At 38.5% G+C, this 27,204-nt stretch overlaps 2 protein-coding genes across 3 annotated transcripts in view; one reads left to right on the top strand and one right to left on the bottom strand.

Annotated features, from left to right (window-relative positions):
• The window catches only part of Rgl1 (ral guanine nucleotide dissociation stimulator like 1), a 246,838-nt gene that overhangs the window by 217,699 nt on the left and 1,935 nt on the right, over window positions 1-27,204 (bottom strand). The gene's annotated exons all lie outside the window — the stretch shown is intronic.
• On the top strand, window positions 12,702-17,788 carry Apobec4 (apolipoprotein B mRNA editing enzyme catalytic polypeptide like 4). Its single transcript, XM_070034113.1, has 2 exons — window positions 12,702-12,950; window positions 16,634-17,788. Exon 2 carries the CDS (start codon window positions 16,664-16,666, stop codon window positions 17,756-17,758), a length of 1,095 nt encoding a protein of 364 aa, XP_069890214.1. The 5' UTR covers window positions 12,702-12,950; window positions 16,634-16,663; the 3' UTR covers window positions 17,759-17,788.

Here is a 27,204-nt window from a genome sequence, read left to right on the forward strand (position 1 = left end):
ACATTAGAAAGTTAAAATAAAGAAAAGAATGTGGACATCCCAGAGTGAAAATTATACATAATTGAGAGAGAGGCAAAGATACTGAGTTACACCATCCTCCTCAGATGCCATGAAAGCCTTCAGAAGAGGGTGGAGGAAAAGATTTAAAAGGTTGAGCATAAACAAACAAACAAAACTCTTAAAGTTCTATTATAAATTATCCTTCAGAAGCAGAGGAGAAATAAAGACCTTGTAAGACAAGTGCCAATAAATCTTCCCTGAGATTGTATAACAGTGTATACAAACATATTAATCGAAGTATGGCATTTACAGGGGAAAATTCAAATGGTGTAATTCCTTAGAAAAACTAACTCACAGTCCAACAAAATTAATACTAGGAAACTGGTTTGGAGAGAAGTAAAAAAGGGAGGTGTAGACAAATAAGAGGATAGAATAATGCAGTCAAAATATTCAATAGAGGGTCTCATATCTAAAATATATTTAGAACTCAAAAAACTAAATCCCCCAACAACAAATCCTCAAAGAAACAACTGCCCAATAAATAAGTGGGCTAAAGACTTAAAGAGAAACTTCTCTGAAGAGGAAATAAGAATGGCCAATAGACATATGAAGAAATGCTTGACCTCTCTAGCCATAAAAGAAATGCAAATCAAAACAACATTGAGGTACCACCTCACCCCAGTTAGAATGGCTATAATCAAGAACTCTAATAACAACAGATGCCAGAGGAGATGTGGACAGAAGGGAACCCTACTGCATTGTTGGTGGGTGTAAACTTGTTCAACCACTTTGGAAAGCAATATGGAGGTTCCTCAAAAGACTCCACATAGAGTTCCCCAATGACCCAGCAACCCCACTTTTGGGCATTTACCCAAATGTTTACAAGCAAGACCACACTAAAGCTACAAGCACAACTATGTTTATCGCAACATTATTTACCATAGCTGAGATATGGAACCAACCAGATGCCTCTCAATAGATGAATGGATCAAGAAAATGTGGTATATTTATACAATGGAATTCTATGCCTCCATCAGAAAGAATGGCATTGCCCCATTTGTTAGGAAATGAAAGACTTGGAAAATATTATATTAAGTGAAGTAAGCCAGGCCCAAAGAAACATAGATCCCATGATTTCCCTTATTTGCAATAACTAGTATATGTCTGGGACAAGCAGAAAAGGTCAAAAGCTATGTACATATGAACATATAAGATGATGTTAAGCGAAATGAGCCCCAAGATAAGGACACAAGTATTTTTTTCTTTCTTGCTACTGCTTTTAACATATTTAAAATGTACTATGCGATTTTTTTTGGTTTCTCTTATATGTTCTTTCCCCATGGTATAACCCCTGTTTACACTGTATTTGATGTTGGTGCCCTGCATCTTGTATATACATGTTCTAATTTGGGGAGGGGAAGGGAAATAACAAAATGCTGAAATAAGGATACAGGTTGACCCATTGTAACAATGAGATGTACAAGACACTATGTTGAAAACAAACTTTACAACTTGGGGGTAGTTGGGGAGGTGGGGAGGGAAGGGATGGTAGGGGAAAAACAAAGGAGTAGGAGGTAACAATGCTCAATAGGAAATGTACTCATTACCTTACTCATGTAACTGTAACCCCTCAGAACAGTATTTTTACAATAAAAAACATACTAAAAATAAATAAACTACATATAAAAGAGGAAAAGACAAAAAATATATTAAAAAATGAAAAAAATATTCAATGGATATCCTATGAAGCCAAGAAAGTTGAGGGGAGGGGTTGGGAGAGGCGTGAAAGAGAATGATGAAAGGGTAACATTGATCCAGATGCACTGTACTTATAAACTGATGTGCTGATGAATGGTAACTCTTTTGTATAACTACTTAACATGCATGTTTTTAAATTTTTATGTTTCTATTGTAAAAATACTGTACAGAGGGATTACAGTTACATGAGTAAGGTAATGAGTACATTTCCTATCAAGCATTGTTAACTTCTCCTTTGTTTTCCCCCTACCATCCCTTCCCTCTCTACCTCCCCAACTCCTCCCTTCCCCCTCACCATGTTGAAAATGAACTTTAAAAATACATTAAATATATATATATATAGCTGCCCTGAAGCCAGGTGCCGGTGGTTCACGCCTGTAATCCTAGCTACTCAGGAGGCTGAAATCTGAGAATCATGGTTCAAAGCCAGCCCAAACAGGAAAGTCAGTGAGACATTTATCTCCAATAAACCACCAGGAACTGAAAGTGGCACTGTGGCTCAAGTAGTAAAGTGCTAGCCTTAAGCTGAAGAGCTGAGGGACAGCACCCAGGCCAAGTTCAAGGGCCATGACCACTCCCCGCCCCCCCCCCAGCCAACACACACACACACACACACACACACACACACACACACACACACACACACACACACACACACACACACACACACACACACACACACACACACACACACACACACACACACACACACACACACACCAACCTGCCCTGAAATGAAAGTTTAAAAAACATCTTTAGTGAAAAAAAAAAGAAAGAAAGAAAGAAAGAAAATTATGTAAGCTGGGCACTGGTAACTCACACTTGTAATCCTAGCTACCCAGAAGTCTGAGATCTGAGGATCATGGTTCAAAACCAGGCCAGGCAGGAAAATCTGTGAGACTCTTATTTCCAATTAATCACCAGAAAACTGGAAGTGGCACTGTGGCTCAAAGTGATAGAGGGCTAGCCTTGAGCAAAAGAGCTGAAGAAATTTCAAACCCCATGACCAACAATAAAAAAAGAAAAGAAAATTATGTAAATCAGAAACTTGGATTTATACAAAGAAAGGAAAATTGTTGGAGGAAGAATAAGTGAAAGAACAATAAAAGTTTTTTTTATTCTTAACTGATTAATGGATAATTCATAGCAATAATGTATTTTATTACATATGCATATGTATGTTTATGGGTAAGGGAAATATAGTAACAGTAATAACATGATGTCTACTCCTAGCTACTCAGGCTGAGGTTTGAGAATCATGGTTTGAAGCTAGCCCAGGCAAAAAGGTTCATGAGACTCTTATTTCCAGTTAACCATCAAAAAGAAGTGGAGCTGTGGATCAAGTGGTAGAGCGCTAACCTTGAGCAAATAAAGCTCAAGACCCAAGTTCAAGCTCCAGCAAAAACAAAAACAAATGGCAAAAGTGGAAGCATTGCTCAAGTGGTAGAACACCAGCTATGACCATAAAGCCAAGCAAGAGTTCTAGGTCCTGAGTTCAAAGCCCACTAATGGCAAAGAAAAGAAATGAGAGAGAGAAAGAAAAAGAAAGAGAAAGAGAATTAAACAAAGGGAAAAAAAGAAAGGAAGGAAAGAGAGGGAAAGGGAGAAATAGGGAAGGAGGGAGAGAAGGATAGGAAGAGAAAGGCTTGAACTAGTTGTAAATGAAATTAACAACTCCAAGGCAACTATTTAAAAAAATAAAAGTATAGCTGAAAGGAGAGAGAGAAAAAAACATGCAAAATCTCACTTAAAAATAGCAAAGATCCTATTTGAAAGGTAAAGGCAGTTTGAGACCAGACAGGCCCAAAAAGATAGCAAGACCCCATCTTAACAAAATAAGCCAGATGTAGTAGCATACATTGGTGACTCCCAGCCTTAGATAGGAGAATCACTATCTGAGGCCAGCTCTGAGTAAAAACAAAAGACCAAAAACTAAAAGAAAAAAAGAGCTAGGGCTGAGCACTGGCAGCTCACAACTACAATCCTAGCTACTCAGCAGGCTGAGGTCTGAGGACAGTAGTTCAAAGCCAGCCCAGGCAGAAAAGTTTGTAAGACTCTTATCTCCAATTATCCACCAGAAAATGGGAAGTGGTGCTGTGGCTCAAAGCAGTAGAGCACTGGCCTTGAATGAAAAAGCTAAGGGACAGTGCCCAGGCCTTGAGTTCAAGCCTTGACTAAAAAGAAAATATTTGGGCATGGTTCACATGGTATAACAAGTGCTACATTAATTTAGAAATAGAAATGATCGGCATCTATCAAAAAAAAAATCCAACTATGTCTTATCCACAAAAAGCCTGCCTACCTTAAATATAGACACTTTAAATAGTTTAAATATAAATGGAAATAGAGATACACCATGTTAACACTAATTATGAATAGCTCTATTAATTTCATATATTACAGCCTTCAGAGCAAGGAAGGTTATCATGGATAAAGGATATTACATATTAATAAAGGAGCTAATAGGTCAAGAGTACATGTCAGTTATGTGTATGTGTTTAACAAGAGGGTATCAAAATACATGAGGTAAAAATTACAGAACTTTATTCTTCTTTAAGGCATTAATTTAAGACTGAAGGAAACATTTTATTTTACTCATTCTTGGAAAAGTAACAGATACCCATGATATTTTACTTATAGTATACTGAGAAAAACTGTTAAATATTTCATTGTATAGTGTAACATTTTTATTAAAGAGACAATGTATGACTTTTTAATTGTTTCTAGGATAACAATAAATCTAGAAAACAAAAATTGACCCTAACATTTGTTATATGGCCATAAATAAACTCCAATCTATTCAGAAAAAAAAAAATTGACAGAACTAGGGCCGGAAGCTGTAGAGCACTTGCTTTGGAGGTACCAGGCCCTGAGTTCAAATCTCAATTCTATTTTTTTAATTGTTAAAAATGTAAGAAAAAATAGGTAAGTCAATTTTGATAGTTGTATACATTCAATCAGAAATACGCATAACTAGCATGCAGATATCAGTAAAATAAAGCTGAACTCAATAGCACCATAAACCAACTGCATGTAATAACTAGCATGCAGATATCAGTAAAACAAAGCTGAACTCAATAGCACCATAAACCAACTGCATGTAACTGTCATACATTATTTCATCCAACAATGGCATAACACACATTTTTCTCAAGTTTCACATGGAACATTCGCCAAGATATACCATAGTCTAGGGTCTAAAATACCCTGAATAAATTGAAAGGAACAGAAAACACATGATGTCTGCTTTCAGACCACAGAAATATAGCAGGAAAATTCCAAAATATTTGAAAATTAGACAACTCTTGAAAATTAAATAACACTTGGATCAAAGAAGAAATCCTAAGAAAAATTTAAAAATATTTTGAACTAAATGAAAATGAAAACACAACTTATCAAAGTTTGGAGGAAGCCAGCCATGTTGGCACACACCTGTACTCCCAGTTATTCAGAAGGCTGAAGTAGGAGGACCACATGAGCCCAAGAATTTCAGGTCATCCTGGGCAAGCAACCTCATTAGATAAAATTGGGGAGGAGGGACAAAGGCAATACTAAAATGAAGAAACAGCATATATTAGAATAGTCTAAAGTCAAAAATCTAAGCTTCTACTTTAGAAAACTAGAAAAGGAAGAGCAAATTAAATAAAAAAAAAAACTAGAGCAGAAATCAATAGAGTCAGAAACAAGAAATCAACAGATAAAAATCAATGAAAGCAAAAGCTGCTTCTTACAAAAGATGAATAAAATAAAATTGCCTCAAGCCAGACAAAGGAAACAAACAAAAAAAGAAACAAAATACCAATATCAGAAATGAAAGAGGAAACACAACAGATTTAGTAGACATTAAAGAATAATCAAGAAACATAATTGAAACTTTCTGCCCACCAAATGAAGTGGAACCTGAAATGAAGTGGACAAATTTCTTGAAAGACACAATCTGTCAACACTTATATAAGAAGTGGACAATCGTAATAGGCATATATATATATATATATATATATATATATATATATAAACACGCACACATATATACAAATGAAATTGAATCAATAATGAATAATTTTTCAAAAAAGAAAATACCAGGCCCTAATGGGGGTCTCTAGTAAAAGCTTGCAAATATTTAAAGAAGAAATTGTCTTTACAATCTCTTCCAGATAATAAAAGCATAGGAACATTTCCTGACTCATTTTATGAGGACAGCATTATGCAATGCCAAAACAAAACAAAGAAACCACAAATAAGATAACTATAGACCAAAATCTTTCCTCAGCATAGATGCAAAAATTCTCAACAGAATATGACCAAGTCAAATCCAAAAATGTATAAAAGGAATTACCCACAGTTAACAATTAGATTCACCCAAGAATAAAGGGCCAGTTCAATATTTGAAAATCAGTAAGTAAATATACAAATCAACAATCTAGAGAAGAAAAATCATATAATCATACCAATAAATACAGGAGAAAGCATTTTACAAAATCCAATACCATCTATTCAGGATATTTTTTAAAAATCTCTGCAATCTATGTGTAGAGAAGAACTTCCTCAAGTAGATAGAGTATCTACCAAAATCTACACCTGGATTTTAGGGTACATGACATATTTGAAGTATCTTCCCTATGGCTCATAGATGAGAAGAGTCAGAACAGCAAAAGAGAGACAATATTCTGAGAGGGGGGAGAAAGAGGGGGAGGAGAAAGAGAGAGAACAGGAATCAAGGAAATGGCAGAACTAAGAAACACAGAGAAACACAAATGTGACATCCCTGGCTCCCTGGGAAAGGGAATCTTCCCCTGTTTTCATGAGGAAGCAGAACAGCCTTGGTGACAATAGCCTGACAGCCTAGTAATGAGAAACACAGAGTTCTTCAAGCCTTAAATCTACTCTAGGGAGGTGGTGTGACAATAACTCTTTCCTATGTCTTTCCTGTATGACATCAGGAGAGACAACCATTGCATCACTCCCCATATCCTTGTTTATCGAGCCTGAGATATTCTGGAGACCCAAAAAACCAAAGAACAATTGCAATGTAGGTTGCCTAGGGCCACCTGTTCACAGTGTCTGGGTTTGGAAGATGGCCACATGAGGCAAGTATGAAGAGAGAAGGTTGGAAATAAACCTACCAAGAAGCTTTGGCAGTGGGGTGTGGGAGCTGTGGAGGGCTTGGTGGATAGTAACCCTACTCTCTGTGGAAAACAGTGAGCCCCATTACTTGTACATCACTGCAGAGACCAAGAGTTCCAAGAAATGGAGGCAACTCTGGAGACTAGTAAATCTGACTGCCAAGTGGGGTTTGCTACCAGGCTAGTCTGAGAGCTCTGAGCCCAGGTCCCATACAATGTCCAATTCTTACAGTCTCCTCCCTCCCACATGGTACTGTTGGGTGGGACCTGAAAAAACTCAGATCAGCAAGACAGTATCCAGTTGCCTCTAGTTTTCTCCTCCAGTGCAGAACTCTGTGTGCTGTTGGCTTTCCCCACCGTGCCTTGGGGAACACCCCAAGGAGGTTTGCCTCCCCTGGGCTCACAAACAGGGAGGATGCTAGAGCTAGTGGGAACCTGCAGATTCAAAGGCCATAGAGGTCATGGGGACCAGCACAAAGAAGGAACGCTTCTGAAGTGACAATATACCCCTCACCAGACTGGCTATGAGCCAGCATAGCACACCAGCCTGTACAATGGGAACAGAAAGGAATCACAATAGATTCTAGTCACAAGCCACACAACCCACTCACCCACCCACCCCCCCCCTCCAAAAAAAATTAGAGGTCCAGAAAGAAGCATCTCTAACATTTGGGATCTTTTTCTTTATGTTTCAGTATTGTTTTCACTCCTTTTATTTTTAAAGCCTCTTCTGTTTTTATTTTTATTTCTTACTACCTTTATTTAATTTTCTTTAGTATTTCTGTATTGTGCAGTCACACTTATCTGTTGCTCTTTTGACTTCCTCTTCATTATTTTCCTTCTTCTACATTTAACATTGTTCTCTTTTATCCTTTCCCTACCTGACACTGTACTCATTTATTATTATTACTTTTTGTGAGTGCTGGTCTTGGGGTTGGAACTCAGGGCCTGGGTTCTGCCCTGGAGCTTTTGTGCTCAAGGCTAGTGCTCTACTACTTGAGCCACTTCTGGAGAAGGAGATAAGAATCTCATAGACTTTCCTGCCTGGGCTGGCTTTGATCTGTGATCCTCAGATTTCAGCCTCCTGAGTAGTACACCTCCGGGTGTGAGATACCAGCACCCAGATATGATGACTTTTAATAAAATTTTAACTTCATAGTTTATACTACATTAGTTTTCCTCTGGCTATTGGGAGTGCCAATAGTTACTGGCTTTCGTTGTATGTCTACATTGTGTTTGTTTTACTGTTGTTGCTACAATGATTATTTTCTCTTCTCTGAATGGTAGAGATGACTAAACCCTCAGGATAAGTATATTTACTAAGAAGCACCATAGAAAACTGAAGAGACATCCATCCCAGCAGATAGGCACTTTGCACAAGATACATGGACCAGGAAGGCAAGATGACTGCTCCAAAAGTTCAAAACTCTTTCATAAGTGACAGTAAATAAAGAGATGAACTATTCCCTTCATAGCTTTGTGTATAATTACAATTATGGGATATATTGAGATTAGTAGTAATTCTTTATGTTGACCATTTAGGTATGTACTTTCAACCAACAACACATGGTCTCTAAAATTGTTTTCTTTATTTCTACGAAGAAAATTATTTTCCTTTGTTCTGTTTATAGTCACATGATAACAGACATATAGGACAAAAAAAGCAGAATAGAGAACACAGAAATAAGCTCGGCATATGTGGTCAAATGATTTGGACAAAAGTAATGTACCTATGCAATAAGAAATAATGGCCTCTTCAACTTGTGATGCTGGGAAACCAGAAATTCAGGTGCAAAAGGATGACATTGGACCCTTCACACACCTTTCACAAAAAAATCACTTTGAATGGACTAAAGCACTAGACATTAAAGATTTAAAACTAAAAGAAAACATAGGAGGGCTGGGATTGTGGCTCAGTGGTACAGTGCTTGCCTAGCATGCATGAAGGCCTGGGTTCATACATAAGGCCTGGGTACATAAACAGAAAAAGCCCGAAGTGGCGCTATGGCTCAAGTGAGCACAGAGAGCCTGAGGGAGAGAGCCTTCCCACCCCCCCGAAAGAAAGAAAGAAAGAAAGAAAGAAAGAAAGAAAGAAAGAAAGAAAGAAAGAAAGAAAGAAAGAAAGAAAGAAAGAAAGAAAGAAAGAAGGAAAAAAAGAAAGAAAACATAGGTATAAGCGCTATGACATTAGTCTTGACAACAAATAAGCAATATAAGCAAAAATAGAGACATGTTCTGTTCATAATTATTGAAATATAATTTAAATTTTTAATAGTTTTTTTATAGATCTGTTTGTATCTGTGGATCTTGTAAACCAGGTGCCAGTGACTCATGCCTGTAAGAGTAACTACTCAAGAAGCTGAGATCCAGAGAATCAAGATTCAAGATCAACCCAAGGCAGAATAGTCCACAAGACTCCATTCCAAAATAACCAGCAGAAGAGTGGCTCAAGTGGTAGAGAACCAGCCAGCCAAGCAAGCTGAGCAAGTGCTAAGCTCTGAGTTCAAACCCCAGTACTGACAAACTGTCAAAGAAAGAAAAGAAACAAAAGAAAAAAACTACTTAATTTCTTTTTTTCTATAAAGTTTGTGTTCGATTTTTAATAAAAGTTACTGCATGATAATTTCAAAGTTTAAATTGCTCTGCAACACACTTTGAAGCTTTCTTTATAGGCAAAATACAAAAGTAAATGAGATTTTGCTTACATTTTTCCACAGCCTAAATTTTTAATTCCAAACGTTTGCCGCTATTTCTCTAGGGAAATGGGGAAAGGAACACAGATGATTTCTGGAGGCGCCAGTGTTTGTTACTAAGGAAGGGTAGTCGAACTGAAAGCGCCTGCTGTTAGGACTGTGCTGCCACCCTGTGGTTATTGCACTTATGACCCAAGCTAGAAGATCCATCTCATGTTGGTATTCTACCCTGTCTTAGTCTAATTAATTATCTAGTGAGCTCTTTGAAGCCTATTGAACCCTCTGCCCTTCTTTATTTCATGCTTGCTTTTTATATTCAATTCCTGTTTCCAAGTAGCTTGCTACCAATACTCATAAATTTGAGCATTGTTAGTGTGTCAAACTACAACAAAAACCATGAAGTATGCAATTCATTAAGAACACTATGTTAGTGGAGAGGGGAGGGGAGGTGGCTCATGTCTGTAATCCTTGCTACTTTAGAGGCTGACATCTGAGGATCATAATTGGAAGCCAGCCATGGCAGGAAAGTCCATGAGACTCTTATCTCCAGTTAATCCAAAAAAAGCCAGAAGTAGCACTGTGGCACAAGTGATAGAGTGCTAGCCTTGAGCAAAAGGAGCCCAGGGAGAGTATCCAGGCCCAGAGTTCAAGCTCCAGAACCAGCAAGAAAGAGGGGGAGGGGCAGAGAGAGAGTACTGTATTAAAATAAAAGTTAATGATTTCAGCAATGAATAAAAATTATTTCCTGCTACTAAAGAAAATATTACTTCATATGCAAAAACTAGCAATATGTAAATCACCCCAAATTGGATTGCAAAACATAGATAAACAAATGGACAGGAACAAAAGCAAAAACTGGCAAATGGCATTGCATAAAACTAAAAGGCTTCTATATAGCAAAGAAAACAATAAACAGAATGAAGAGACACTTCGCAGGAGAATATATGAGGAAAAATGTTTATAATCATCATCTGATAAGGGACTGATATCCAGAATATATAAGAAATTGCAGAGCAAAAAGGCATAATATTAACTCATTTTTTTAAATCAGGCAAATGACTTGAAAAGGTATTTCTCAAATACACACAAATAACCAACAAGTATATTCAAAACTGTTCAACATCACTAATCACCAGGAAAATGCAAATCAAGACCACAATGAACCACAACTATCACATTCTAATTAGAATGACTATATAAAAATAATGTAAGCCAAAAAAAAACACATGTTGACATGAATGTGGAGAAAGTAGCTGTGCCTTTAGTGTTTGTGGAAATCTAAATTAGCACAGTCATTTTGAAAACCAATATGAAGTCCCTTAGAAATCATAAAGAGTTTCTATATGATCCAGTAATTCCACTACTGGGTATATACCCAAATGAACCAAATCTATATGTCATAGAGACACCCACACTCTGGGTTTACTGAAGCGTCATTCATAATAGCCAAGATACAGGATCATCCTAAGAGTCCATCAGTAGGTGAGTGGATAAAGAAGCATGGTATGAGGATTGACTTCCAGTTTTAATTTGCAAGTCCAGTTAGGAAATGACATGAACATGGAGATTGGGATGGGAACCTCGGGACATATGGTGGGGGAAGAATAAAGGACAAAGGATCGGGCACCAAATTCAGAAAGAGGTATAGTTAAAAATCTGAGGAGTTAATGAGTCCCTTTAAGACTCTTAGAAAGCACAGAAATCAAGATCAAGCAAGCAGGATACAGGAGTCTCCTGGATGTGAGAGGACTATTCCTGGCTGCTGAAGTCTAAGAACATAAACAAGTAAGGAGAGGAAATGCCACTAAAAGGCAGAAGGTGTCTTCTGGGCGCTCACTATCACTGGGAGTCATTTTAGAGTGCCTATGTTCCAGAACCTTGGTAGTAACTAATGAAAACTCACAACACTCTCATTCAAGTGGTCTGAGGAAGGAGGAAAATCTTGAGGATGAATACAATGAATCATGACCATTGCTATGGTTTATGACTAGAAGTAGGTAAAAGGAGGCAGAAGAAAAGTAGGAAGAGATGAAAGGTGCCAGTGGCTCACACCTGTAATCTTAGCTACTCAGGAGGCTGAGATCTGAGAACCACGGTTCAAAGCCAGCCCAGGCAGTAAAGTTTGTTAGAGTTGTATCCCCACTAAGCCAAAAGTGGAGCCATGGCTCAAGTGGCACTAGCCTTCAGGAGAAAAAAAAACTCAGGGACTGTGCCCAGGCCCTGAGTTCAAGCCACAGAATGGTGCCCCCCCCCAAAGAAAAAAGAAAAAGGAAAAGAGAAGGAGGAACAGGAGGAGGAGGAGAGGAAGGAGAAAGAGAAAGAGAATGGGAGAAGAGAAAGAAAGAGAGAGAGGGAGGGAGGGAGGGAAGGAGGGAGGGAGGGAAAAGAAAGAAAGAGAAAGAAGGAAGGAAAGAAGGAAGGAAGGTAGGAAGGAAGGAAGGAAGGAAGGAAGGAAGGAAGGAAGGAAGGAAGGAAATGGGAGAAGAGACAAAAAGAAAGAAAGAAAGAGGAAGGAAGGAAATGGGAGAAGAGAAAGAAAGAGAGAGAGAGAGGAGGGAGGGAGGGAAGTAAGGAAGGAAGGAAGGAAGGAAAGAAGGAAGGAAAGAAGGAATGAAGGAGGGAGGGAAGGAAGGAAAAAATCCCAATTGATCCAGGAGTGAAGTTTGCCTAAGTGAAGGGAACCACATATATACCAACAGCAAAAGTCTCCCTGGGATTTAGTGAAAGGAGTTATTGACAGGAAATAACCCAGGCCTGACAGGATCAAGAGTGTTCCCTTCACAGACTGTGGGATTATTAACTCAAGTGGCTCCTCTTCTGGAAATCAAGTCAGCTCAATCTCATGGAAGGTGGGGCCTCCCAAAGACAGACTAAGTAACCTTCACAAAACCAATAAACCTACCCACACCAAGCCTGGCACCAAGAGGAAGGAGCTTAGTGATAACCTCAAACTTGAATCTTGCCATCACAAGGGGGAACCTCTAACACACTAACTTAAAAGAGTCACATAGCACCCTTTTGTCCAGATGAGGATATGCAATCATGTATATTTTCATCTTTGGAACAGGTGGTTTGATATGCAAATGAGGTAAGACGTGTCAGAGCCGTATCCTAGCAGTAGCTACTGTGCAAACGTTACCATGGCACCAGTTCAACAGTGTTCTTAGAGGCAGCCACACCTCAGTGAGGTCTTTCTGACTTGGGACGACAAAGTTCAAAGGAACTGTGAAAGAGTCCTGAACAGAGAGGTGAATCCTCACAGCCCTTCGAAGCTATTGGAAACTGAGCCTGAGACATAGAGGAGAAAAAATAAAAAGGAATTGGACCATCTCCTGTAATACCTGGAATGTGATCCAAGCCTGGAGACGAAATGATGGTAATTATAACTGCTAACGTTCCTTTTTAGCTGCTAACAGATTGTGGGCAGATTGTGAAGGGCAGATTCCATTCTCCAGTCTTCCAGAGCAAACGGTGCCTTGACAGTACTCATTAAATCCTAGTTGGGAAATAAGAGCAGACTCACAGTGTGGTTCATTTGTGTTAAAATGAGGAAAGCTGTCCTCCCATGGCCCCAGTCCAGGGCCACTAGCAGCTGGCTATGACAAAGACCACCCCCTACACCCACCCAGCACATTAGGACCCACATATCTCTATATCTCAGCACAAGCAGATTGGTCCTGGAGAGGAAACATGTATTTCCCAAGAACTTACAGAACAGAGGGGAAAAGACTAGTCACGGATGCTGATGTGGCTGGGCCACCCATTAGGAAGAATGAAGGGAGAGACACCAGAAGTTTCCCGTACAAGATAGTCTGTGATCAATAGCAAATTGATACGTGAATTCTGTTAAGAGCTCAAAATGGGCAAGGACAGGGCATCGGTAGCTCAGATCTATAATCCTAGCTATTTGGAGTGCTGGGATCTGAGGTCCATCATGGCTGTAAGCCAGCCCCAGGCAGGACAGTCTGTGAAACTCATCTCCAATTAATCTCAAAACAAAACAAAAACTGCAAGTGGAACACTAACCTTGAGCCAAAAAAAAAAAAAAAGGCTTAAGGATAGCAGTAAGGCCCCAGAACCAGCACCATACACACCACGAAAAAGTGCAAGAGATCTTCCAAGCATTCTCTTCAAAAGAGGCTGATCAAACAATAAGCCCTGAGGGACCCTAGGAAAAGGCAAAGACTTCATCCATAGAGAACCAGAGCAGGTTGACTCAGAAAAGCCATCAAAAGAGTGAGACACCAGAGCACCTTCTGTTATATATGAAAGCCACTGCTCACCCAAATCTCCTAAGGGAGGATAAGAAACCACCTCCGGTGGAGGGATACAATGGACAGAGTATTCAAGAAGGAATTGGGGTTGCATTTTGCTGTCTTCCCTAAAGAATCATTATGAGTTAATTACTTATATCTCATACCATAAATACACCAGCTTAAAAAGTGATAATAAAACAAAGGAAAGAGGCTATTGGTAGTGTTTCCATAACATTTATGCCACAAAATAGTGATACATAAAATAGTGATGAGGGGGGAAAGGGTATATTCTAATTACTGGTAACACATCTATTCCCTCAAGTCTTACTGTCTTATTGGTGGGAGGTATATAATGTAAAATGGTACTTTATACCCTGCTTTCTCATTTATATTGCACCATGGCATTTTCAAAGGGTGGGCTGATTTAAACAGTACCCTGAATGTCAGGTGTGTCAGCCTACAGTGGACCATGTTGAGAGTAAGAACTGAGGCTAGGTTTTAGTGAGCTTTGCTAGACAGATCCAGTCTGATAAGTAGATCTGAGGAAATGGGGGAAGAAACCCTGCTCAGGATTTAGTAAGAAATAGTGTTAAGTTCATATGTATGGAATTAGGCCTAAGATTCATTCCAGCTTCCTAGAGAAAAATCTATTACAAGGACCAGAAAGCCTCAAGGTTGGGAAATCGGTAGCATCGGGAAAATACAAGGAGAAACTAGAACATCCAGCTCTGTGATTTAAGCTGACATGACAGAGGTTAGGAGAAACCTGCTGCCTGAATTGCTGCGGGGATATTAATTAGGCATAAGGATAATGTGATATAATTAAAGCCATCTTTTACCCATGGCTGAACTGAGGCTCTTAAGCTGTTTTCTCCCCAGGACAAAATTGACACAGGAACTCTGCAGGGGTCAGCCTAATACAAGCTGTATCAAACCAGCAGTGATTGAGCTAATGTGAATTGAGGAGACAAATTTGATCAGTGTTTCCATATGGGAAACAATAATAAATACTCAACATGTGACAAACTTATTGAAAGTGAAAAATATATTTTGCCACAATGGTCAGTTCTCATTTGTATTTTCTGCCTTATGTTTTACTGTCTGTCAAAGTTAAATGTAACCAATGAAATCATAAAATATGGAGAATAGTTAAATGTGCTTAATAGGGAAGTCTGTTCTAAATACAACAGGAAAAAAATAAATAATAAGGGAAAGCTTTGACCACAGAAAAATATAAAATTAAATACCATTAAAATACTAATATAGGACAGGTGCTGGTGGCTCATGCCTGAAACCTTAGCTACTCAGGAAGCTGAAATCTGAGGAACATGGTTCAAAGCTAGCCTGGGAAAGTAAGTTCGTGAGGCTCTTATCTCCAATTCATCACAGAAAAAGCTAGAAGTGGTGCTGTGGCTCAAGTGGTAGAGTGCTAGTCTTGAGTAAAAGGAGCTCAGGTTCAGTGCCCAGGCCCAGAGTTCAAGAACTCAGGCCCTAGGACCAAGATATATATACATACACACAAACACACACACACACATACAGACATCGTATATCAGCATAGGCCTATAGAGCATATCTATCTATAAATCCAGCTACTTGGGAGACAGAGATAGGAGGATTATGTTAGAGATTAGCACATGACTCTATCTGAAAAAGCAAACTTCAAAAGGGGCAGAAAAAGAAGGAGGTGTGGTAAAAGTGGTAGAATATCTGCCTAGCAAGCGAGAGGCCCTATGTTTATCCTCTGCAGAATGATAATATTCCAGCTAATTGCCAATGGTTTTAACAAATGGCTGATTTTAGATTTAAACACACCTTAAACCTCTGCACAACACAGCAGACACTGGTAATCAGATGAGACAAAGAGAGATCATGAACAAATGCAAGACCTCTGCTTATTTCTTTGCATTTTTATTAACAAGAACCATCTGGATTCATTGGAATTTGTCTCATTAGTAAGCGCTAATATATTTATAGGGAGTCTTTACATAGTGAAGCATTTTATATTCTTTTATTCAATCCCCAAAACAACCTTAGAAGGTAGGTTCTGTTATCATCTTCACTTTATAGACCAGGATGCTGTGGCTCGTAGGTGTTAAACACCTTGCCAAAGGCCACAAAGCTGGTGAGCAGAGCCCAGACTTGAAAGTAGGCAATGTGCTTCTAAAACTCGCACTGCTGACCCAACTGCTCTGATTTGCAGTCTATGAAACAGACTATGTCAATTCCTCCATTTCTCATCTCCTTTCTACTCTCCCAGTCTCTCAATAAAGAAAAGTGAATCTTGAATGTTATCATCTATTTGCATATGGCTATCTTCTGGAATAAAGATGCTACTGTAGCTATCATGCTCTCTCCATTTAACAAAGGCCTGAGTTATTTTTTATTTTTATTTTTTATTTTTTTCCTTCAAAAGGGGGTAAACCCTTTTAAGGGAATAAACCCTTTTGTCACTGTTTTTTATTTCTGTACCCTTGTATATAAGTTGTATGTTTATCTGATTTGGGAAGAGGAAAGGGAAGCAAGAAATGGTAGGACAAAGGGTGAACTAATTCAGCAGTGATACTCACTAGACACCATGTTGGAAATGAACTATACAACTTGGATGGGGAGGGGTCAAGAGGGGAAAAACTGGGAGAAAATGAGGGGGGGGGTAACACTTCAAAAAGAAATGTACTCAATACTTGACTCATGGAACTGTACCCTCTGTACATCACCTTTACAATAAAATTTAAATTTAAAAAATACAATATAAAACAACAACAAAGGCCTGTTTAACACTTCTTTGTATTGTCTTGTTCAGTTTTGCAGCTAGACACCAGAAAAACCAGCAATGAAGCCCTTATATGAGGAATACCAAGCACATGGTGGGACCATAATCAAACCTTATTACTGGCTTAGCTTCTCCCTGGATTGTACTAACTGTCCTTACCACATTCGAACGGGGGAAGAAGCAAGAGTTTCCTACACAGAATTCCATCAGATTTTTGGATACCCTCATGGGCCAGTGTATCCTCAACCAAAACATTTGATATTTTATGAGCTCAAAAATTCTTCTGGCAGCCTGGTGCAAAAAGGCCATGCCACCAATTGCACTGGGAGTCCTACCCACCCAGAATCAATGCTATTCGAAATACATGGTTATCTTGATTCAGTCATATCCAGTAACAGCACCATTAAGCATATCATTCTGTATTCCAACCACACTCCTTGTAACGAAGCTAACAACTGCTGCATCAGCAAAATGTACCACTTCCTGATGCTGTATCCAAACCTCACTCTGAGTGTTTACTTTTCTCAGTTCTATCACACTGGGAATGAATTTCCTGCTGCACCATGGAACCGTGAAGCTCTCCGCAGCCTGGCCAGCTTATGGCCCCAGGTCACTTTGAGTCCAATAAGTGGTGGTATTTGGCATTCTCTTCTCAACACCTTCGTTAATGGTATTTCTGGATCAGCTGTTTTCCAGCCCATTTTAGCTGGGAGAGCAATGGCCGATAGATACAATGCCTATGAAATCAACTGCATAACAGGAGTGAAACCTCACTTCACGGAAGTTATTCCCCATGCAAGTGAGAGTCAGAATGTAAAATTTCAGGCAACTTTACAGAACTCCCCCTTCAACAATGTCTTCCAAAGGACAAGTGCACAACAGTTACCCATCCTGATTCCAGACCTCAAGATTCCGGTTATTTTTGTGCTCGTACCTTACAGAGATCTACCACCAATGCCTGTGAGTGAAAACCCACATAAACCCACAAATGTGGTGAGACACTTAAATGTGCCCCAAGCATCATTCTGTGAAGCCAACGAGCTCAGCAAGCTTCCCATGGGAAGGCCAGTAGAGATGGAGGAAATGACAGCATGCACGGCAAGTAGCAAAGAGGCAGACAAAAACAAGGCTGAATTGCTTTCAAAGCATATGTAACATCACCACTCTGAAGCAGTCGTTTAAAAATAAATTTCTATGGCTTTGTAATAGTGTTTTAAGTTTGGTATTGATAGTCCTCCTACACTCTTCTTCCTGCTCAGGATTGTTTTTGATATTCAAGGTCTGTGAATTTTTGGGTTGCTTTCTCTCTATCATTGAAGAATATTGTTGGGATTTTGATGGGTATAGCATTGATACTGTACCATTTGAAAGGAAATGGAAAGACTTGGGGAAAATTATATTAAGCAAAGTAAGCCAGACCCAAAGAAACATAGGTTTCATGTTCTATAAATCTACATGTAAACACAATGGATGGTGAAAGACAAAAAATACATTTGGACATGATTTTAAAAAAACAAGGTTGAGAAGAAAATACAATAAAGAAAATATATTTTATAAATATATAAAAATTATTTCCAGAGAACATATTAGCCAGGCAATAAAAAACCAATTTTTTTCTATGATTGAGATGGAAATAAACGGATAGAATAAAAGCAGAATCTGAATTACACTATCAACCACTGTACAGCTACACTATAGCTAACATAATCCACATTGTTGCCATAAGCAACTTGATCTCTTTTACTTTGAAAGTGATAAGAACAAAATGGAACTATCAATTTGAGGGTACAAAAGGATATTATTAGTCTACCCCCACTATGGACTGACTAGCTTCCCACATTGGTTTGGTATAAAATTTAACTGAACAACTGGAAAACACCTGACATTACTAACATTAAGTGCATAAATTCAAATACTTTTGTATAGAGGGAAAAGCTCTTCTGCTAATTATTTCAATCATCAGTTTTGAAATCTAACCACCTGCTCAAATTGTTTCCAATTCAGAATTTTTCCCTCCTTCAGAGATTGATAGGAGCAGGATGATAACTGAGAATCTCCAAAAGCCTCCACCATCATACACCACAAAAAAAGTCCAGGCCACTCCTACTGCTTTCCAAAGCTGCTCCTTGCTGTGTCCCATCAGCAAGACTTTAAGTCACTATAGGACAAGTACTGTCTCCTCTCTCTAAAGTTACCTTTAGGATCCAGCAAAATATTCAGGCAATATATGGGTAACAAGGCTGAATCTACATCTCAATAAATTCGCCACTGTTTCCCAACACTCCTCCACTCCAGCCATGATTCTACCTAACCATTCTCCAAGAGACATGCTTCTCCTTTCTAGCACCCATTTCCCCTCCTAAAATAGTTCCCCAGCACATAATCTGTAATGACTTTTCCTTTTTCTGTACTACTTCCTCTTCAGTAGCATGTATTTGTAACTTCTCTCAAACTCCTGTTCAAAATTAAGTAAGTGCTCCTTGACTAACCCTCTAAACCACTTAAATAAAAAGCCACTTTTCTTATGCTTAATTCACTTCCCTCTTGGAAATATGGAGCAATGAACAGTCAAATAGAAAGAAAATACACATCTATCAGCAACTTATTAAATTTTCACACATATTCAAATACACACATAGGTATAAATGCTATCCTAATCACATACATTGAAACACAATTCCCCATGAAAAATGAGAAAGCAGAAGAAAAAGGAAAAATGGGTTCTATGAATCATTAATAAATGAATACAATTTTTAAAATAAATTTGTTAGTCTACAAACATTATAGAACTGTGAAATATAATTTTATTATGAGTATCTAGTGAGTGATTCTTATTAAAAGAGGCTCTGTTTTGGAGCTTGGAACAGTTTTGCATATCTATAATCCCAGTAGTTAGAAGGAAGAGGTAGATTACTGAGTTCAAGGTCAGCCTAAGCTACATAGTGAGACTCTGGCTTATAAGAAACAAAATAGAGGGTGAGGGGAAAGTATTGCTGAAGTTTACAAAATCATGTCTATAACTTGGGATTTTAAAAATAGAACTTAACACGACAAATTTGCCATTTCTGATCACTGCAAAAATAGATCCAAGGGTTGGGGATATAACTCGGTGGTAGAATGCATATTCAGCATGCACAAGGCCCTGGGCTCCATACCCAGCACACCATTAAAAACCAAAAATCCAATTTGTTAATTTGTTGCCATGAAATCTATCTCCAAGGTGATCAAGTGGACTATAATGCCATATGTCATATGTCAATCAGACCACAAAGAACCTTTCTGAGATCTATGGTGAATATATTTTAAATGTAAACCTGTATACCAGTGGTATATAACAAAGAGGACCATGTTGCAAGAACTATAGAAAAGTGCCTGTGGCGGCTACATTTTTGTACTGGTTAAACTAGACGGGGATAATGTTACTGACAGGTCAAAAATACAAGCCAACATAGCCACCCTTTACATAGGAGACCATTAAGACAGCAGAGCTATATAGCTTTGGCCAGATGTGAACTACATATGAAGGCCCTGTCTTTCCCAGTGTCAGAGGCTCATGCCTGAAATCTTAGCTACTTAGGGGGCTAAGATCTGAGGACCATAGTTCAAAGCCAGGCCTTGTAGGAAGTCCCTGAGACTCTTATCTCCAATTAACCACCAAAGAAGCCAGAAGTGGAGCTGTCGCTCAAGTGTTAGAGCACCACATTGAGTATAAAAGCTAAAGGACAGTACCTAAGGCCCTGAGTTAAATCTCTAATACTGGTGCACACACACGCACGTGCGCACACACACACACACACACACACACACACACACACACACACACACACACACACACACACACAGAGCCTGAGGCAAGTCCTGTTTCTTCATCTGTAAAACCAGAGAAAGAGAGAAATAAGCTAGTTCATTTTAAACTATAAGAAGACCTACTGCAAAGCAACATCTCCGTGGAATGAGATATCACAGCTCAGTCTTCAGGTCTTCTGTTACACTGCACATTCTTGGGCATGTCAAGCTGGCCCAAGGGCAGAGAGAGGAGATGTTGGGCACTCTACCTTTTTTCAGTAAAGTAGGAATGGTGATATTGTGAATTACCCATGCCACAAAAAGTTATTTGGCAATTCCAAAAAAGAATAAGAGCCAATAAATTGAAGCAGCTAGTGATACAGAGGCTGGTGAAAAAGACATGGGCCTTCATCCCAAGAAAACAGCAAAGACAAAAGGATGGAAGGCTTACCTTATAGAATCTATGCGGTCTAGGTTTGGCTCTCAGCTTTGTGAGCCTAACTGCATGTTTAGTCAGTAAAAGGACAATAGAGAGGAAATTTTGATTTACAAAGCTCCCAAGATTAATATGTAAAGGCAGAAAGTTAATGGAAAGATTTTCAGTGAGATACCTGAATATATATGCAAAATATTCAAGTCATCCAACCAATGTAGTCTTTCCATGTAGATAAATGACCTGACAACCCAAATTATGAGGTTACTTTGTGGATAGAGGAGTTCACTGCACGATTCAAATGTTCAGTACTATCAGGCTCAACATTTGTAGTGGAGATAGACATCTGCCCCTTGAAATCAAAATGGGATATGTACAAGAGCATCTGTCTCCTGAACAATGTTTGAGTGGGTCTGGGCTGTAAGAGACAACACAATCTCTATAGCCAACTTTTTTGTGTCTAACATCAATTTTCTGTAATACGTTTCATTTAGTTACAACTAATCCTTCTGACCTGACCTGAAAGCAAATCCTATGTCTTAAACTGCTTACATTATCTTTTTATTCACTGCGTATATAATCTAAAGAGTTTAATTCACAATGTAATCTTATTCAGCTTGCTTCCAAAAGTTTTTAAGAAAGCTATATGGGCAGCCGATACTAAATTTAAAATAACATTATTACTGTCAAACGTTTATTGAGAGCTGTAGGTCAAATATTTTTAAGCACTTACATATATTAACTATTTAATCCAACAACTCTATAAGGCATATGTTACTATAATGCCTATAAGTATGGAAACAGTGGCACAGAAGTCTTAAAGAACTACCCAAGTAGTAAAGGCTGAGCTGATTGCCAAACCTAGGAAATCTACTACCAGAAACCATGTTTTAATTTATTATGCTTTAAATTATGATGCCTCTCTAAGTAGTACATTCACCACAAAGCCTGGAAAAGTCACTAACTCTTTATGTTCCTGTCCTGAGGCTTTTCTATAATTCATATTACCAATGGGCAATGACTAGACTAACAAACAGCTAAGTAGGCTAGGTGAGCTGGGTTGGAAATTAAGGAGAGTCTACATCCCAGAGCTTTGGCTTACATTGTGCCCTTCTCTTCTGTACCCAGGACCTCATACCAAAATAAGCCCTAGGATTACCTGATTCTCAGGAATGTACTATAGTGAAATTAGTTCTTCAGCATTGTTCAAGAAAATAACTACCGGGCTGGGAAGGTGGCTCAGTGGCAGAGTACTTGGCTCGCATGCATGAGGCCCAGGGTTCGATTCCTTAGCACCACATAAACAGAAAAGGCCGGAAGTGATGCTGTGCTCAAGTGATAGAGTGCTAGCCTTGAGCTGAAGAGCTGAGGGACAGAGCCCAGGCCCAGAGTTCAGGCCCTATGACCGACAAACAAACAAAAAAGAAAAAGAAAGGAAGAAAGAAAAGAAAAGAACTACCAAATGACCTAATTGAACCACAGCTCTACTTATGGGGCACCAGTGGCTTATGCCTGAAATTCTAGCTACTCAGGAGGCTAAGCTTGGAGGATTGTGGGTCAAAGTCAGCCCAGGAAAGTTTGGGAGACTCTTATCTCCAATTAATCACCAAAAATCCAGAAGTAGAGAGCTATTGCTCAAGTGGTAGAGTGCTAGTCTTGGGCAAAAAAAGTTCAAGGACAGCACCCAGGACTTGATAAGTTCAAGTCCCAGGTCAGGCAAACAAAAAACGTAAATAGGAGGGAAAAGGAGAGGATGATGGAGACAAATATTATAGAAGTACATTACATACACATAAGAACAGCATGTAAAAACTCTTAAAAAGGAAAGCAGAGGAGGGAGGGTTAAGAAAGAAGGCTGTATAGCCGAGTGCTGGTGGCTCACATCTGTAATATTAGCTACTCAGGAGGTTGAGATCTGAGGATCATGGTTCAAAGCCAGCCTGGGCAGTAAAGTCCATGACACTCTTATTTCCAATAAACCACCAGAAAACAGGAAGTGGCACTGTGGCTCAAGTGGTAGAGTACTTGCCTTGAGCTGAACTGAGGGACAACACCCAGGCCAAGAGTTCAAGCCTCATGACCACTACCACCAACAACAACAACAAAAAGAGGAATGTAGAGAGGGTGAATTTGATCAAAGTATATTATGTGCATGCATGCAAATATCACAGTACAACCCTTTGTTCAATTAATTTGTGCTAATAAAATAATTTTAATTTAATAGAATTACTAAAACCTATGGATCTTTCTCTATGCCAAAACTGTAACCTAATTTGTGTAGACTAAACATTAGAAAATAGACTCTATGTCTAGTCAAAAATACTGACATAAGATAAGAGAAAGGCCACGGAAATATCTTTTCAAAATCATTGCAATGAGCTTTTATAGCTTTACATTTAATAGGCTGGCCCAAGTTATATGGTGATTTATTAAAACCACTGGCATCTGGTTATATCCTTAGTTTTAGTGGGGGAAAAGTAAATATTATAGTTGGTAGTAATGAGAAACACTTGCTGAAAATAGATGGTGCTTAAAACCACAAAGTTTGGGATCAGACAGAACAGATCCCATGCCTGCCTGCTACCAGGCAGCACTGAATTATATAGTAGCTCTGAGCTTTAGTTTACTTATCCATAAAATGAGAACACTAATCCTTAGGCTGCAGAGATACTCTGGGCTTACATAACACAAGTAAAGGGCTTATTTACCAAGTGTCTGACACACAATAAACATTCAATACATGGCTGATTTCTTAAATAAAATATTAAAAGGGTAAAGATAATAGGAAATAATGAAGATTTCAGGATCTTTCAAAGTTTAATGAAATTATAAGTGTAAGATAGTTTTTGTTCTCTGTAAAACATAAAGATATGTGACTAAAGCTTGTGATAATTAGCTTGAGGAAGAAAAAGAGGATTTTGAAACTGTTTAAATTACAGTAAAAATGAGAAACATAAAATGTTGATGATAATGAAATTATTAAAACAATTATAAGCAGATGTTCCACATAATTGCCTGCTAAAAATCAAAACTCAAGATAAAATGTTAGATCGTCTTTGTTTCTTTTCCCTGGGGTACTGGGAATTACACTCAAGAGCCCACCGGCCTGTGAGTGCCAGTGCTCTACTACTTGAACCACGTCCCCAGACCTTCTGTTGATACTTTGTTTTTGATGCAGTTTTGCTACTTATACTAGCTAACCCTGACCTTTCATTCCTCCCACCTTCACCTCAAGAATAACAGGGATTACAAGCATGCATCATCTATCATCACCCTGCATGGTGACATTCTAGGAAAATATGAATTCCAATATTGACCATTAAGTGAAAAAGAATCAGTAGAAACAGAATGCTGAGACAAGACGATCAGAGCTCCACCTTAAAAATATCAACAAGACTAGAATATCTATCAGGTACATTCTACAACTTTCAAAAGAATAGATCAGACACCAGTGGCTCACATCTGTAATCTTAGCTACTCAGGAGGCTGAGATCTGAGGGTCATGGTTTGAAGCAGGCCTGAGTGGGAAAGTCCATGAGATTTTGTCTCCAATTAACCACCAAAAAGCTGGAAGTGGAGTCGTGGTTCAAGTAGTAGAGTATTTGCCTCAAGCAAAAAAGCTCAGGGACAGTGCCCAGACCCTGAGTTCAAACCTCCACACCAGCACAAAAAAATGTAGAATGATAATATTTCTACCACTAAATCTTCTCCAGGATATAGGAGGGGAAAAAAGTAGAAATCTCCTAAATTTATCTCCAAAACTAGGCTAACCTTAATGTCACTACTTCACGAAGAAATTAGGAACCAACTCCCTTAAAAATGCAGATTTGAAATTATATCAACAAAATATATGTGAATTAAACCCTTCAAGTAAAGTAGTAACATTGAATAATCAAATTAAGTTTAGTCTACAAATACAGGACTGATTCAGAGCAAGAAAAAATACAGAACTATTCGTCAATACCACTGTGCCTCAGTTTGGACCAATAAGGTTTCCTGCAACAATCTCAGCCTCCACCCAAGCCCTGTGGCTCCCAGGAATCACACCAGTTGAGTGGCCAAATACTAGAAAGATATAAATCACCATTATCTCAAATATTATAATTGTACAATATAACAAGAGATACTATCTGAAACAACTGTTAGCATTCAGAAGTCCCACTGATGGAGGGGAATCATCATAAGCAATTAAAACATCTAATAGGAGTAGGGTCTCATTCACCAAGATTGTGTTGTTTTGTTAGGTTTATTCTTTCATTTAGCACCAAGCTATTTTCCTGAGACAAGGGTACAGAGGTATAATATTTGAATCTTTGAAGAACTAATATTTGTAGAGGTGAAGATCCCATAATTGAACAGTTCAGCCCACTTACTTTATGTCTAACAACATACAATTTACCTCAAGCTAGAACTAAGCAAAAGAAAAATGTGTGAAACTTTGAAGAGTAATACTTTGAACACAAGACCCATTTATTTAGCCAGTAGTAGAAACATTAAACTGTAGTACAGTATATGAGTAACATACTGAAAGTCTTCTGGTACTGAAGCTTGAACTCAGGCCCTTTAACTTAGTTTGCTTGCTCAAGGCTGGCACTCTATCACTGGGCCATGTCTCCAGTCTGACATTTTGCTAGTTAACTGGAGATGGAGACTTTTCTGCCTGGGCTGGCCTCAATCTGTAGTCCTCCACATCTCAGACTCCTAAGTATTTAGGATTACAGATGTGAACCACTGGCACTTGGTTAAAAGCTTTTTCATAGTGCAGTAACATGCTATTAAGCCATGATTAAGACAGGTGAAATTCACTTGACATAGTTGATTATCAAAGTTCATTTTCATTTCAAACAATAAAAACATGCCATGCTGTAAGACTCAAAGACGTGGCTTCATTTTTTTAAGTATTTTAAAATATCAAGTCTGGACAAGGCAGAAACTTTAAATTATCTGAAAAGGAAGACCTATTATACATGAATCTTTATCTAAGATGGTTTTATTAAAGCCCTCTAACTAAAAAAAAATTGTTGACTCTGAATCATCACCAAAATAAGCTGAAATACAGCATTAACCTTGAAAAATTCACTTCATTTTTTTTAAGCACTGAACCAAAATGGTTTTTTGCAAAATAAATAAGGCATCTTAAAACCTTACAGACCCTTTATTACAGGAGAAAGCATACATTTGAAACATTCAGATAAGGACAATATTATTACCTATTATGAATTTGGTATCAGGGTTAACATTAAAATGTTCGAATTAAGTGGAATTATGTATATTTTTCTAATTAAAAAGCAAAGCAAGTTCTCTACATACAAAAGTTTTCTCAAGGGCTACAGGTATAGCTTAAGTGGTAGGGTGCTTATCAAGCAGGCACAAGGTCCTGAATTCAAACCCCATGCTCAGAAAAAAGAAAAGAAAAAAAACTCTTAAAATGTTTCTTGAAAATACAGATTTAAGCTGGGTGCCGATAGCTCACACTTGTAATCCTAGCTACTCAGGAGGTTGAGATCTGAGGATCATGGTTCAAAGCCAGCGGGGCAGGAAAGTCTGTGAGACTCTTATCTCCAATTAACCACCAGAAAATGGGAAATGGTGCTGTGGCTTCAGTGGTAGAGTATCTGCCTTGAGCTGGAGTTTAGGGACAGCGCCCAGGTCCAGAGGTCAAGCCCCATGACCAACAAAAAAAGAAAGAAAGAAAATACATATTTAACTATTAGCTAATGAGGTTAAGGAAGTAATTAATATACCCACTGAAAATAATTCGATTTTCAGTTGGACATGGTAACACACCCCTGTTTTCCAGCATTTAAGAGGCTAAAAACAGGAAAATCACAAGTTTGAGGAAAGCCTGGGCTACATGGAGAAATTGTTTCATTAAAAAAAAAACTATTCCCCTAACATTATTTCAATATTAATTTGTCAGATCATTGACTCATTGACTAGAAATGTGTTGAGTATCTGCTATGCAGTAGGCACTTTGATTTAAAAAAAATGCTGTCACATTTAACATATTGAATGTATGGAGCAAAATTCTGAGCAATCAAGACAATTATACCGGGCTGGGAAGGTGGCTCAGTGGTAGAGTGCTTGCCTTGCATACATGAGGCCCTGGGTTCAATTCCTCAGCACCACATAAGCAGAAAAAGCCGGAAGTGGCGCTGTGGCTCAAGTGGTAGAGCACTAGCCTTGAGCTGATGAGCTGAAGGATAGGGCCCAGGCCCAGAGTTCAGGGCTGATGACTGAAAAAAAAAAAAAAAAAAAAGACAATTATACCCTTGAAAAACTGGCTTTAATTCCTCTCACTATTCTTTCCCAGTTCTAAAATAAGAGAACAAAAAAAAAAAACTAAGATAATACAAAAGAATAGGGAAGGATGTATTAGCTC

This window comes from Dipodomys merriami, unplaced genomic scaffold, assembly GCF_024711535.1.
Source record: "Dipodomys merriami isolate MVZ:Mamm:240054 unplaced genomic scaffold, mDipMer1.0.p SCAF_24, whole genome shotgun sequence".
Lineage (NCBI taxonomy): Eukaryota > Metazoa > Chordata > Mammalia > Rodentia > Heteromyidae > Dipodomys > Dipodomys merriami.

Coding starts and splice junctions, on each gene's coding strand:
- Apobec4 (XM_070034113.1), top strand. CDS start 16,664: ATGAAGCCCTTATATGAGGAATACCAAGCACATGGTGGGACCATAATC.